The 12806-nt window shown below is 48.2% G+C and overlaps 2 protein-coding genes and 1 long non-coding RNA gene across 3 annotated transcripts in view; 1 reads left to right on the forward strand and 2 right to left on the reverse strand.

The window, feature by feature from the left end:
- tarbp1 (TAR (HIV-1) RNA binding protein 1) overlaps positions 1 to 9707 on the reverse strand; it is a 51749-nt gene extending 42042 nt beyond the window's left edge. The window contains 19 exon segments of the mRNA XM_052514298.1: positions 189 to 286; positions 927 to 1008; positions 1010 to 1407; positions 1833 to 1983; positions 2143 to 2178; positions 2370 to 2525; positions 2573 to 2620; positions 2668 to 2715; positions 2898 to 3041; positions 3181 to 3276; positions 3373 to 3558; positions 3719 to 3815; positions 4413 to 4548; positions 5508 to 5605; positions 5752 to 5804; positions 7512 to 7660; positions 7755 to 7824; positions 7940 to 8043; positions 8197 to 9707. Coding sequence (XP_052370258.1) covers positions 189 to 286; positions 927 to 1008; positions 1010 to 1407; positions 1833 to 1983; positions 2143 to 2178; positions 2370 to 2525; positions 2573 to 2620; positions 2668 to 2715; positions 2898 to 3041; positions 3181 to 3276; positions 3373 to 3558; positions 3719 to 3815; positions 4413 to 4548; positions 5508 to 5605; positions 5752 to 5804; positions 7512 to 7660; positions 7755 to 7824; positions 7940 to 8043; positions 8197 to 9208 — 3162 coding nt within the window. The 5' untranslated portion in view covers positions 9209 to 9707.
- Positions 9708 to 9753: 46 nt separating this feature from the next.
- On the forward strand, positions 9754 to 11750 carry LOC127927676 (uncharacterized). Its single transcript, XR_008128418.1, has 2 exons — positions 9754 to 10116; positions 10212 to 11750. It is a non-coding gene; the product is annotated as an uncharacterized LOC127927676 (long non-coding RNA).
- Positions 11751 to 11757: 7 nt separating this feature from the next.
- The window catches only part of zgc:172136 (uncharacterized protein LOC566376 homolog), a 37856-nt gene continuing 36807 nt past the window's right edge, over positions 11758 to 12806 (reverse strand). The window contains exon 15 of the mRNA XM_052514299.1: positions 11758 to 12770. Coding sequence (XP_052370259.1) covers positions 12468 to 12770 — 303 coding nt within the window. The 3' untranslated portion in view covers positions 11758 to 12467. The remainder of the gene's footprint in view (positions 12771 to 12806) is intronic.

Genomic DNA, 12806 nt, shown 5'->3' on the forward strand with positions numbered 1-12806 from the left:
TTTATGAACACTGAGTGAGTGAGTGAGTGAGTGAGTGAGTGAGTGAGTGAGTGAGAGTGACAGTGACAGTGACAGTGAGTGACAGTGAGAGAGAGTGACAGTGAGAGAGAGTGACAGTGAGAGAGAGTGACAGTGAGAGAGAGTGACAGTGAGAGTGAGTGACAGTGAGAGTGAGAGTGTGTGTTCACCTCCTGTAGTTCTCCACTCAGTCTTCGGAGGATAAACTCCTGAATGGGCTCCACCACGCCCAGAACCAACGTTTCCATGGAGACCGTCACACTGTCTTCTTTATGAGACAGAAGACAAAACAGTTGTTTTAAAAGAAAACAATGAATGACATCTTATTTTGCATGTTTCCAGTGTTATGAATCAATGTGGATCATTACTAAGAATCAATTTGAATCACTGCTATGGATCACTACTTGAGTCAAGTTGAGAAGAGTTGAGTCGAGAAGGGTACAGTAGAGCAGAGTAGAGTACAGTAGAGCACAGTAAAGTAGAGCACAGTAGAGTGGAACACAGCACAGTAGAGCACAGTAGAGTAGAACACAGTACAGTAGAGCACTGTAGAGCACAGTAGAGTGGAACACAGCACAGTAGAGCACAGTAGAGCACAGTAGAGTGGAACACAGCACAGTAGAGCACAGTAGAGTGGAACACAGCACAGTAGAGCACAGTAGAGTAGAACACAGTACAGTAGAGCACTGTAGTTTACAGCAGAATACAGTAGAGTACAGTAGAGCACAGTAGAGTAGAGCAGAGTACAGTACAGTACTGTAGAGTACAGCAGAGTACAGTAGAGTAGAACACAGTACAGTAGAGCACAGTAGTTTACAGCAGAATACAGTAGAGTACAGTAGAGCAGGGAACAGTACAGTAGAGTACTGTGGAGTATAGTACAGCAGAGTACAGAGTGCAGTAGATACCTTGTTCATTCTCTACTGCAGCAGGGGTGTGTCTGGCTGGTGTGAGCTGCAGGTCTGCAGCAGGGGTGTGTCTGGCTTGTTCATTCTAGTACTGCAGCAGGGGTGTGTCTGGCTGGTGTGAGCTGCAGGTCTGCAGCAGGGGTGTGTCTGGCTGGTGTAAGCTGTAGTACTGCAGCAGGGGTGTGTCTGGCTGGTGTGAGCTGCAGTACTGCAGCAGGGGTGTGTCTGGCTGGTGTGAGCTGCAATAGTCGTAGCAGCAGCTGCAGGCTCTTGTCAGTCTTGCGTAGCGGCAGGTAGACATTAGTGTGGAGCCTGCTCAGTGTGTCCAGTAGGGGGTGTAAGAGCGAGTCCATCCCACCGCTGACACCAGTAGTCTGCTCTCCTCCAGACCTCTGAGTCCTCCCCTCTATGTCAACACACAGTAGGATGGCCTTGGCAAGCAGCTCCGCCTCTCCTGGGTCTGGGACACTGTCTGTCTGGTCTGTTGGATGGCACAACAAAGTTCATCAGTACAGTCATCGATTCTGTATACTAGAGGTGAGTCCATCTACACATACTCGTATCTGTACCTGTTGATATTCTTGATCGGATAATACTTGGAATTTGAAAAACTAAAACTAACTCCCCTGTGCCAGCCGGGACTCACCTGTGCCAGCCGGGACTCACCTGTGCCAGCCGGGACTCACCTGTGCCAGCCGGGACTCACCTGTGCCAGCCGGGACTCACCTGTGCCAGCCGGGACTCACCTGTGCCAGCCGGGACTCACCTGTGCCAGCCGGGACTCACCTGTGCCAGCCGGGACTCACCTGTGCCAGCCGGGACTCACCTGTGCCAGCCGGGACTCACCTGTGCTAGCCGGGACTCACCTGTGCTAGCCGGGACTCACCTGTGCTAGCCGGGACTCACCTGTGCTAGCTGGGACTCTGAGGAAGAGCTCCATTTGGTGTTGGACGTAGCCTCTCACAGTCTCTCTCTCTGGAGAAGTACTGGTACCATCAGCTGAATCTCTGACACAGGGCCTGAAGCTGCCTTCACTGTCAGCCAGCCAGTCACACAGCTAGTGAGGAGACACAGAAACACAAGGGACAACTGAAGGAAATACAATAAATATTTAAAAAACTGTTTGAAAAGATCAAAGCTCTTCCCTCATTCGACCCCCACACAGTTCCTGATTCCAGAGGACAGAGCTCTTCCTCATTCCACCCCCACACAGTACCTGATTCCAGAGGACAGAGCTCTTCCTCATTCCACCCTCACACAGTACCTGATTCCAGAGGACAGAGCTCTTCCTCATTCCACCCCCACACAGTACCTGATTCCAGAGAACAGAGCTCTTCCTCATTCCACCCCCACACAGTACCTGATTCCAGAGAACAGAGCTCTTCCTCATTCCACCCCCACACAGTACCTGATTCCAGAGGACAGAGCTCTTCCTCATTCCACCCCACACAGTACCTGATTCCAGAGGACAGAGCTCTTCCTCATTCCACCCCCACACAGTACCTGATTCCAGAGGACAGAGCTCTTCCTCATTCCACCCCCACACAGTACCTGATTCCAGAGGACAGAGCTCTTCCTCATTCCACCCCCACACAGTACCTGATTTCAGAGGACAGAGCTCTTCCTCATTCCACCCCACACAGTACCTGATTCCAGAGGACAGAGCTCTTCCTCATTCCACCCCCACACAGTACCTGATTCCAGAGGACAGAGCTCTTCCTCATTCCACCCCACACAGTACCTGATTCCAGAGGACAGAGCTCTTCCTCATTCCACCCCCACACAGTACCTGATTCCAGAGGACAGAGCTCTTCCTCATTCCACCCCCACACAGTACCACAGAGCTCTTTCCACCTCATTCCACCCCCACACAGTACCTGATTCCAGAGGACAGAGCTCTTCCTCATTCCACCCCACACAGTACCTGATTCCAGAGGACAGAGCTCTTCCTCATTCCACCCCACACAGTACCTGATTCCAGAGGACAGAGCTCTTCCTCATTCCACCCCCACACAGTACCTGATTCCAGAGGACAGAGCTCTTCCTCATTCCACCCCCACACAGTACCTGATTCCAGAGGACAGAGCTCTTCCTCATTCCACCCCCACACAGTACCTGATTCCAGAGGACAGAGCTCTTCCTCATTCCACCCCCACACAGTACCTGATTCCAGAGGACAGAGCTCTTCCTCATTCCCCACACAGTACCTGATTCCAGAGAACAAGCTCTTCTCATTCCACCCGCCACACAGTACCTGATTCCAGAGGACAGAGCTCTTCCTCATTCCACCCCCACACAGTACCTGATTCCAGAGGACAGAGCTCTTCCTCATTCCACCCCCACACAGTACCTGATTCCAGAGGACAGAGCTCTTCCTCATTCCACCCCACACAGTACCTGATTCCAGAGGACAGAGCTCTTCCTCATTCCACTATGAACACAGTACCTGATTCCAGAGAACAGAGCTCTTCCTCATTCCACCCCCACACAGTACCTGATTCCAGAGGACAGAGCTCTTCCTCATTCCACCCCCACACAGTACCTGATTCCAGAGCGGTGTTCCTCTACGTAGAGACTCGTCTGCTCTGAAATGCACCAGCAAACTAAACACATCATCCAATGTCACTAAGGTCTGCAAAAGATGGAACAAAGATAATCAAAATGACAGTTGCTAAACAGATGTCATTTGTACGCTGACAGCTATAATCTCTTCTTCAACACTCTATTTGGGTGCAAAATGTCATCACTTTGCACCAAAGCCACACAGCCTCAAACACATCATAGTGTCTTACCACATCTGTCAGGGAGAGGGCACTGTTCAGCAGGAAACACTGGGCAGCTCCTCTCAGTAGCACCTGGTGGGTGATCATAGTGCAGCGGAGCACCTCCCTGAGATACAACACAGAAATCATTAGGGACAGTTTCCCAGACACAGATTGCCCCTAGCCATCGACTTGAACAGTCTGTTCAACGGAGATTCATAGAATCCACACCAAGAAATGCCACTATGAACAAGAAATAATTAACCTTATGTCAAGTTAGAGTCTTAGAGACAATGTCTGCATCTGAAATGGTACCCTATTCCCTATGCAGGCAGCCAGGGCCCAGGAGAGGGCAGGGAGGAAGATGGGACAGGGCCCAGGAGAGGGCAGGGAGGAAGGTGGGACAGGGCCTGAGAGAGGGCAGGGAGGAAGGTGGGACAGGGCCTGAGAGAGGGCAGGGAGGAAGGTGGGACAGGGTCTGAGAGAGGGCAGGGAGGAAGGTGGGACAGGCTACCTGAGAGAGGGCAGGGAGGAAGGTGGGACAGGGTCTGAGAGAGGGCAGGGAGGAAGGTGGGACAGGCTACCTGAGAGAGGGCAGGGAGGAAGGTGGGACAGGCTACCTGAGAGAGGGCAGGGAGGAAGATGGGACAGGGTCTGAGAGAGGGCAGGGAGGAAGATGGGACAGGGCCTGAGAGAGGGCAGGAAGGAAGATGGGACAGGCTACCTGAGAGCTTGCAGGCCGTCGGGGCCCAGGAGAGGGCAGGGAGGAAGGTGGGACAGGGCCCGAGAGAGGAAGAGGATGGGGACAGCACACCAGTGTTGAGAACCTAGCCGCTGGACAAGCTGCAGCAACACAGGACCTGAGGAGACAGAGGATCAACATTAGACCCTCTCTGATGAACACTCATTACTGTTACAACAAGCTGGAGCAACACAGGACCTGAGGAGACAGAGGATCAACATTAGACCCTCTCTGATGAACACTCATTACTGTTACAACAAGCTGCAGCAACACAGGACCTGAGGAGACAGAGGATCAACATTAGACCCTCTCTGATGAACAGTCATTACTGTTACAACAAGCTGGAGCAACACAGGACCTGGGGAGACAGAGGATCAACATTAGACCCTCTCTGATGAACACTCATTACTGTTACAACAAGCTGCAGCAACACAGGACCTGAGGAGACAGAGGATCAACATTAGACCCTCTCTGATGAACACTCATTACTGTTACAACAAGCTGCAGCAACACAGGACCTGAGGAGACAGAGGATCAACATTAGACCCTCTCTGATGAACAGTCATTACTGTTACAACAAGCTGGAGCAACACAGGACCTGGGGAGACAGAGGATCAACATTAGACCCTCTCTGATGAACACTCATTACTGTTACAACAAGCTGCAGCAACACAGGACCTGAGGAGACAGAGGATCAACATTAGACCCTCTCTGATGAACAGTCATTACTGTTACAACAAGCTGCAGCAACACAGGACCTGAGGAGACAGAGGATCAACATTAGACCCTCTCTGATGAACAGTCATTACCGTTACAACAAGCTGCAGCAACACAGGACCTGAGGAGACAGAGGATCAACATTAGACCCTCTCTGATGAACACTCATTACTGTTACAACAAGCTGCAGGACAAACATCTGGCTCAAGTTCAGTTGGGAGAAAACCTTTTTGAAATGTACATGAATTTGTCCAATAATAAGAACCCAGATTTTCCTCTGCAAAAAGTTGTGCTACGGTGTATCCTACTGAACATGGCCCAGGTTATTCAGTTCCCTGTGATGAAGCTCTGTTACAGTACCTCTGTTCTCCTGTGGCAGGCTGCTGAAGAACGTGACCATGAAGACCTGCAGCTTGACTCCCAGCTCAGGACACTCTCCTACACTCTGTCCTGCAGTCCTGGAGATGAAGAGACATAACCTTCCTCAACAGTCACTCTAAATAGGCCTAACTCACTACTTCATCACTAGCAGAAACGGCATAATCTATGAGTCTATAAATCAATATTGTGTTTTGCTGTTGTGCTGCTTTGATCACTGGCTCACCTGTGAAAGAGGGAGCTTTCAGACATCACATCCATGAAAGGACCCAGAATGAACTGAGGAAGAAAGGATAAGAGGTCAATCTCTCATACACTAACCACCTACTGTCCCTCATCATCTCACCCACCAAGACAACAAACTAAACACCGACCGTGAATACACCACTGCTGAAAAGGAAGTTGCTGACTATTGTACATTCCCAATCTGTCCTTCATACCATCACAGTCAACTCATCGTCCCCAGCTTACAATCAGCTCATTCATCCCCCCTCCTGTCCCCTGTAACTATTCCCCAGGTCACTGCTGTAGATGAGAACGTGTTCTCATTCAACTTCCCTGGTAAAATAAGGGTTCAATAAATAAAATAAACAAACTAATAACATAGAAAAGGGAAAAATAGAATTAGGTCAGTCTGGGTTGATGTTCTGACACTGACTGATAACTGTACCAGGTACCTGTGAGAAGGCCGGGGCGAAGGCAGGGCGAAGGCCCACCTGGAGTCTGGGTTGATGTTCTGACACTGACTGATAACTGTACCAGGTACCTGTGAGAAGGTCAGGGCGAAGGCCCACCTGGAGTCTGGGTTGATGTTCTGACACTGACTGATAACTGTACCAGGTACCTGTGAGAAGGCCGGGGCGAAGGCAGGGCGAAGGCAGGGCGAAGGCCCACCTGGAGTCTGGGTTGATGTTCTGACACTGACAGATTACTGTACCAGGTACCTGTGAGAAGGTCAGGGCGAAGGCCCACCTGGAGTCTGGGTTGATGTTCTGACACTGACTGATAACTGTACCAGGTACCTGTGAGAAGGCCAGGGCGAAGGCAGGGCGAAGGCAGGGCGAAGGCCCACCTGGAGTCTGGGTTGATGTTCTGACACTGACTGATAACTGTACCAGGTACCTGTGAGAAGGTCAGGGCGAAGGCAGGGCGAAGGCAGGGCGAAGGCAGGGCGAAGGCCAGGGCGAAGGCCCACCTGGAGTCTGGGTTGATGTTCTATAACACTGACTGATAACTGTACCAGGTACCTGTGAGAAGGCCAGGGCGAAGGCCCACCTGGAGTCTGGGTTGATGTTTTAACACTGACTGATAACTGTACCAGGTACCTGTGAGAAGGTCAGGGCGAAGGCAGGGCGAAGGCAGGGCGAAGGCAGGGAGAAGGCCAGGGCGAAGGCCCACCTGGAGTCTGGGTTGATGTTCTATAACACTGACTGATAACTGTACCAGGTACCTGTGAGAAGGCCAGGGCGAAGGCCCACCTGGAGTCTGGGTTGATGTTTTAACACTGACTGAGGTACCTGTGAGAAGGCCAGGGCGAAGGCAGGGCGAAGGCCCACCTGGAGTCTGGGTTGATGTTCTGACACTGACTGATAACTGTACCAGGTACCTGTGAGAAGGCCAGGGCGAAGGCAGGGAGAAGGCCAGGGCGAAGGCCCACCTGGAGTCTGGGTTGATGTTTTAACACTGACTGAGGTACCTGTGAGAAGGCCAGGGCGAAGGCAGGGCGAAGGCCCACCTGGAGTCTGGGTTGATGTTTTAACACTGACTGAGGTACCTGTGAGAAGGCCAGGGCGAAGGCAGGGCGAAGGCCCACCTGGAGTCTGGGTTGATGTTTTAACACTGACTGAGGTACCTGTGAGAAGGCCAGGGCGAAGGCCCACCTGGAGTCTGGGTTGATGTTTTAACACTGACTGAGGTACCTGTGAGAAGGCCAGGGCGAAGGCCCACCTGGAATCTGGGTTGATGTTTTAACACTGACTGAGGTACCTGTGAGAAGGCCAGGGCGAAGGCAGGGCGTCGGAGCACCTGGAGTTCCAGTAGGTGATCCACTCCCTCTCTCATGACGGACTTGTTCTCACTGTGGAACATACGTTGGTACACACCCAGCAGCCATGACGGGTGGAACAGACTGACGCCTGAGAGAAGACAGATGGACGATTGGTAGGCAGTATTTAGCGGGATATAAAAGGTTTGGGTTGTCACCTTATGGTTGAGAGACACACACATCACCTTGACTATCATTGGCTGCTGTTTGGATCAACGTATGGATTCTGTTGAGCACAGGGCGGACCACGTGAATCTACACAACACAGAGGAACGGTAATAGTTCTTTACGACGTCATAATGGTGTTATAAATGTATAATGCATTAGGAAGAGGGGTTTCATAGTAAGTGTTATCCATGTTATATCTCACCTGGTTCTCCTCCAGTGTCTCCATAACCAAGGCATAGTCCTCCCAGAACTCTCTGAGCAGCTTGCATCTGTCTGGCGCCCATCTGAATATGATCTCCTCATTATCTGCAAAGGACTCACATAGTTACAATTAGGTTCAACTATACAGTTTTAGAGACTTGAGTATTATTCTGTATAGTGACGAACATGTTTTAACATGGGTAAGATTATAATCAAGCTCGTCTGTCTGAATGTCAGTCGCATGTATCAGCATCTCACCTTCACTTGACCCTGAACTGCTTGGAAACTCAACCGCCTCATCCTCTGACAGAGCGACACACCTTTTCAGCAGGTACAACGCCCGCTTCCGGGACACGTTGTCTTTGTGCGTCAGTCCATCTTGTAGAATCGTCCAGAACTGCAGAGAACGACGAGGGTCAGGTCGAGTATAGCTCAGACTTTGAGGAAGGGTGTGTTGCTGTAGTTTAGCCGGAGAGAAGAGATAGTCCGAGAGAGTTGTTAAACACAGCAAGGCGCGTTCTGTCACCACAGGTGAGTCCGTGTTTGAGCTGTCACTCTTGTGCCAACTACACAAATCCTCTAAAATCAACCGGAGTTTACTCGCTATCCCATCCTCGCTGTAGCAGTTGAGGAGAGTGAAAATAATCCGAACGGTGATTTTGGAGACCAGAGCATCCGGCAACGTCTTGATACAGGACAGGGCAGATGAGAGGATCGACGTGGTCAATTCTTCGTTGGATGAGAGAGCGGGTAGGATGACTGACATGGCTTCGATAGCCACGTCGATACCCAGCCGCCCCTCACCCTGGCCGGGAAGCTCTTCCTCTGTCTCCCCGTCTGGCAGCTGGAAGGATGGCAGGACAGCGCGGGCGACTCGCCCCGAAACTACCGTGTCACACAGTGTGTTGATGCAGACAGAAAGAAGCCTGCACACAGCGATGGTTATTTCAGCCCTTCCATCTGGCACACGTTTACCTTTGCACGCCTCGTCTCCGTTAGAGACTTTCAAGAGAAGTGGTAAACATTGTGTCCAAATGATCGATTCAACTTTTCGTAGAAAGATGTCTCTTTTTGCAATTGAAAAGGCCACTTTGTCGCCATCGTCAGATGTGTCAGACTGGGGTAGTTTACCAATTCCATCAATAAACGTTGTCAGTGCCTCTACTCTTTCTGTGTCCGGCCACGAGTCAGTTGGCCAGCACAACGTGTTAAACAAAGTATCCGGATCATGGCAACTTGATAAAAGGGCATTGATTAAAATAGAAGACATTTCAAAAGCCGACTTCAATGTGTTCACAGAGATTCATACACGACCTCGTGTTTCTTGTCGGTATGTAAACTTCCTGATACGTCACTCATCGTTGCCAAACGCAACTCTCGCGAGAGAAATACACTTACAGCAACCCAAAGCTTCAAACTAGCCCTATGACACCATATTTGCAAATATGTATATAAATACCTGTGGCTCACTTAACCTGGGGAATTGTTGTACTCTATACAACTCTCTCTCAAATGTTTGTATTTTTATTTCAACATCCCTAATCTGAGACAGACCCGCACGCACCACTGACATGTACCCTTTATTTACCTAGGCAAGTCAGTTAAGAACAACTTCTTATTTATAATGATGGCCTACCCAGGCCAAACCCGGACGACACTGGGCCAATTGTGTGCCACCCAATCACAGCCAGATGTGATACAGCCTGGATTCAAACAAGGAACTGTAGTGACACCTCTTGCACTGAGATGCAGTGACTTTGACCGTTGCACCAGTCAGGAGCCCTAAATAATTCCTGTCAGATACAAAATCCCCCCTTTCTCTCCCTCTCTTAATGGCAGGTGCACTTGGTGCAACATGCAGGACATCAGGCTGATTGTGTTGGGTGGTTGAGTCAGGACAGTCAGACTGATTGTGTTGGGTGGTTGAGGCAGGACATCAGACTGTGTTGGGTGGTTGAGTCAGGACAGTCAGACTGATTGTGTTGGGTGGTTGAGGCAGGACATCAGACTGATTGTGTTGGGTGGTTGAGGCAGGACATCAGACTGATTGTGTTGGGTGGTTGAGGCAGGACATCAGACTGATTTTGTTGGGTGGTTGAGGCAGGACATCAGACTGATTGTGTTGGGTGGTTGAGGCAGGACATCAGACTGATTGTGTTGGGTGGTTGAGGCAGGACAGTCAGACTGATTGTGTTGGGTGGTTGAGGCAGGACATCAGACTGATGTGTGTTGAGACATTCATTGTGTTGGAAACTTGCATTGAGGCAGGACAGTCAGACTGATTGTGTTGGGTGGTTGAGGCAGGACATCAGACTGATTATGTTGGGTGGTTGAGGCAGGACATCAGACTGATTATGTTGGGTGGTTGAGGCAGGACATCAGACTGATTATGTTGGGTGGTTGAGAGGAAGGGCAATCTCAGGAGTAGCAGTAAATGCATGGGTCACATATGAAGCTCATGTGATCTGTTGAGATTCAGTGGATCAGGAAATACTTTTCAGCATCAATGCATATAACAATATACACCAATAGAACACATAATGCACCAATAGAAGCCAATAGAACACATAATGCACCAATAGAAGCCAATAGAACACATAATGCACCAATAGAAGCCAATAGAACACAATGCACCAATAGAAGCCAATAGAACACATAATGCACCAATAGACACCACTATAACTCACCTGTTGTGTTTGTTTCTACTATCAGTCACTACAATAGTTATGCCTTTCATTGGAAGGAGAGTGTTCTTGAGTAAATCAACAAAAACATTCAATAACTGGAAAAATGTCAATATTTCCTTGGATTAGTATTAAGATCATTCCATAGAACAGTGGCGGTTAAACGTTTTCAGCGGGAACATCACCCCATGCCAAATATCATTTCAAACTCATGACCTTAAATCAGTACATTCAAATAACCTTCAATTCATAACATTTCTCTTACCAAAATAAAATGAAACCAATAAATACATTTTATCAAATTAATTTTTCTAAATATCTTTCTCAACGTATATTGTCCAATACAATAATCCATACTCTTAAATGTTTGTTTGGCGACACCAGTGCAGTTCACCCTCAACCCCACTTGGGGTCGCAACCGACTTTGAATAACACTGCCATTGACTGTATTGTATCAAAAAAGAGATCAGTATTTAGGCTTATTGTATCTAATCCAAAGTGCACCAATTACACACTATAGTAACAGAGGTAATGACCAATATAAAAGAGAACTGGTGTGTATCGTTAGATATTACTGCACTGTTGGAACTAGGAACACAAGCATTTCACTACACCCGCAATAACATCTGCTAAACATGTATGTGACCAATCAAATTTGATTTGACCCCAATATGTGCTTTGAGCAACGTACAGAGAGATTCTTTGTCATTGCTTTATTTATATAATCATTCCAGTGTATGCATGAAGACACAGAAATATTTCATAGTTCATAATGTGCTGCTCTACTTCGAGAGAAAGTAAAAAATTATAGAAAGAAAACATTTAGAAATCTAATAAATGTAGTTTGACACAGGAGTGAATGTTATATTGACAAGCAGTACAAGCATGTTGAACTGTTTTTTACAATTTCATTTTGAGTTTTGTATTTTTTTTTTTAAAGGACAGTACATTGTTGCAGCTATGGCAGACTTGTAAAATCATCAAATATTATCACGACAAAATACAATCTTGTTTATGCGATGTTCATTTCAGAGCATTCTTTTTTTATAGACAAACTATCATTGTCTAATATCTTTTCACTTTTGTTTTGAATGTTCTTAATTGGAAAATGCAAAAATAAAAAAAATATTTAAAAAAACTGACATACAAGGGAAACAAAAGCAAAACATAAGATTAAAAATGCTGTTGGTTATTTAATAATGGAATGATGACACATTTACACAGGATGTCAACGTGGAGTAAAGTCCTTTGCTCTTCACAATAGACCATAAAGTACTTCTAGAGATACTCCTGGTTCAAACTATGCCAAGATTCACACAAACTGAAGAAATGCAATGTTCACCCCTATTTACAGTTATTGATATGGTTACAATGTGTTAGTACCTCAAAGTAAAAAAATATAGTAAAATAGTTGAAAATATAAGACAATTATGTACAAAGTATCTAAAAAAAGGTCAAACAAAAATAGTGTCAAACATGTTCAATAAATATGTAGAGTCTGGTCTGTATTGGGATGGTTACTGAAGGTGATGGCCTCATTCCGTTTCACAATGAATGCTACCAATACCAATCAATCCTCTTAAAGGTCCATCAAGTCCTCCAACGTCTCTGTGCAGCCTCTCCCCTGTATCTGAGTCATACAGTAGAGCACAGGCATGAAGAGGGCCCTCCATGGTCCTTGATGTGACCAGGCCAGTACAGTTCGGCCTGGGAGTGTAAAAACATGACGTTCTACAGTTAGAACTCTAGCTGCATGCAGCCACTCCCCTGTATCCTACAGGTTCATTGGAGGGGGATGTGGGTAGAGAATAGGCTTGAAGAAGGACATTGGTCCTCTGTGTTGTTCTACAGTATGAACTCCAACAGCTGTTCGTCTCCCAGTAGATCCAGAGACAGGCAGTTCATAGACCTGTGTCCATAGAAGGTGCCCTTAGCCGGGCAGTGGAGGGGGAGGTAGTAGCCTCCATTGTTACACCCTGGGGGGCTCTTAGCGTCACTCTGGGAGTCCGGGAGGGGCAGGCCAAAGGTGTAGCTGTGGGAGGAGTCAGGGGGTAGAGTCGTGCCGAGGGGGGCGGGAGGGGGGAAGAGGCGAACGTCATCCAGGCTCTGGCTGTGGCGGTCCACGCAATGGGATCTTGACTTCAGGATCTGCAATACAAAGAGAGTGAGTTTATGAAAGTAATA

Source organism: Oncorhynchus keta, unplaced genomic scaffold (genome assembly GCF_023373465.1).
Source record: "Oncorhynchus keta strain PuntledgeMale-10-30-2019 unplaced genomic scaffold, Oket_V2 Un_scaffold_17242_pilon_pilon, whole genome shotgun sequence".
Classification (NCBI taxonomy): Eukaryota; Metazoa; Chordata; class Actinopteri; order Salmoniformes; family Salmonidae; genus Oncorhynchus; species Oncorhynchus keta.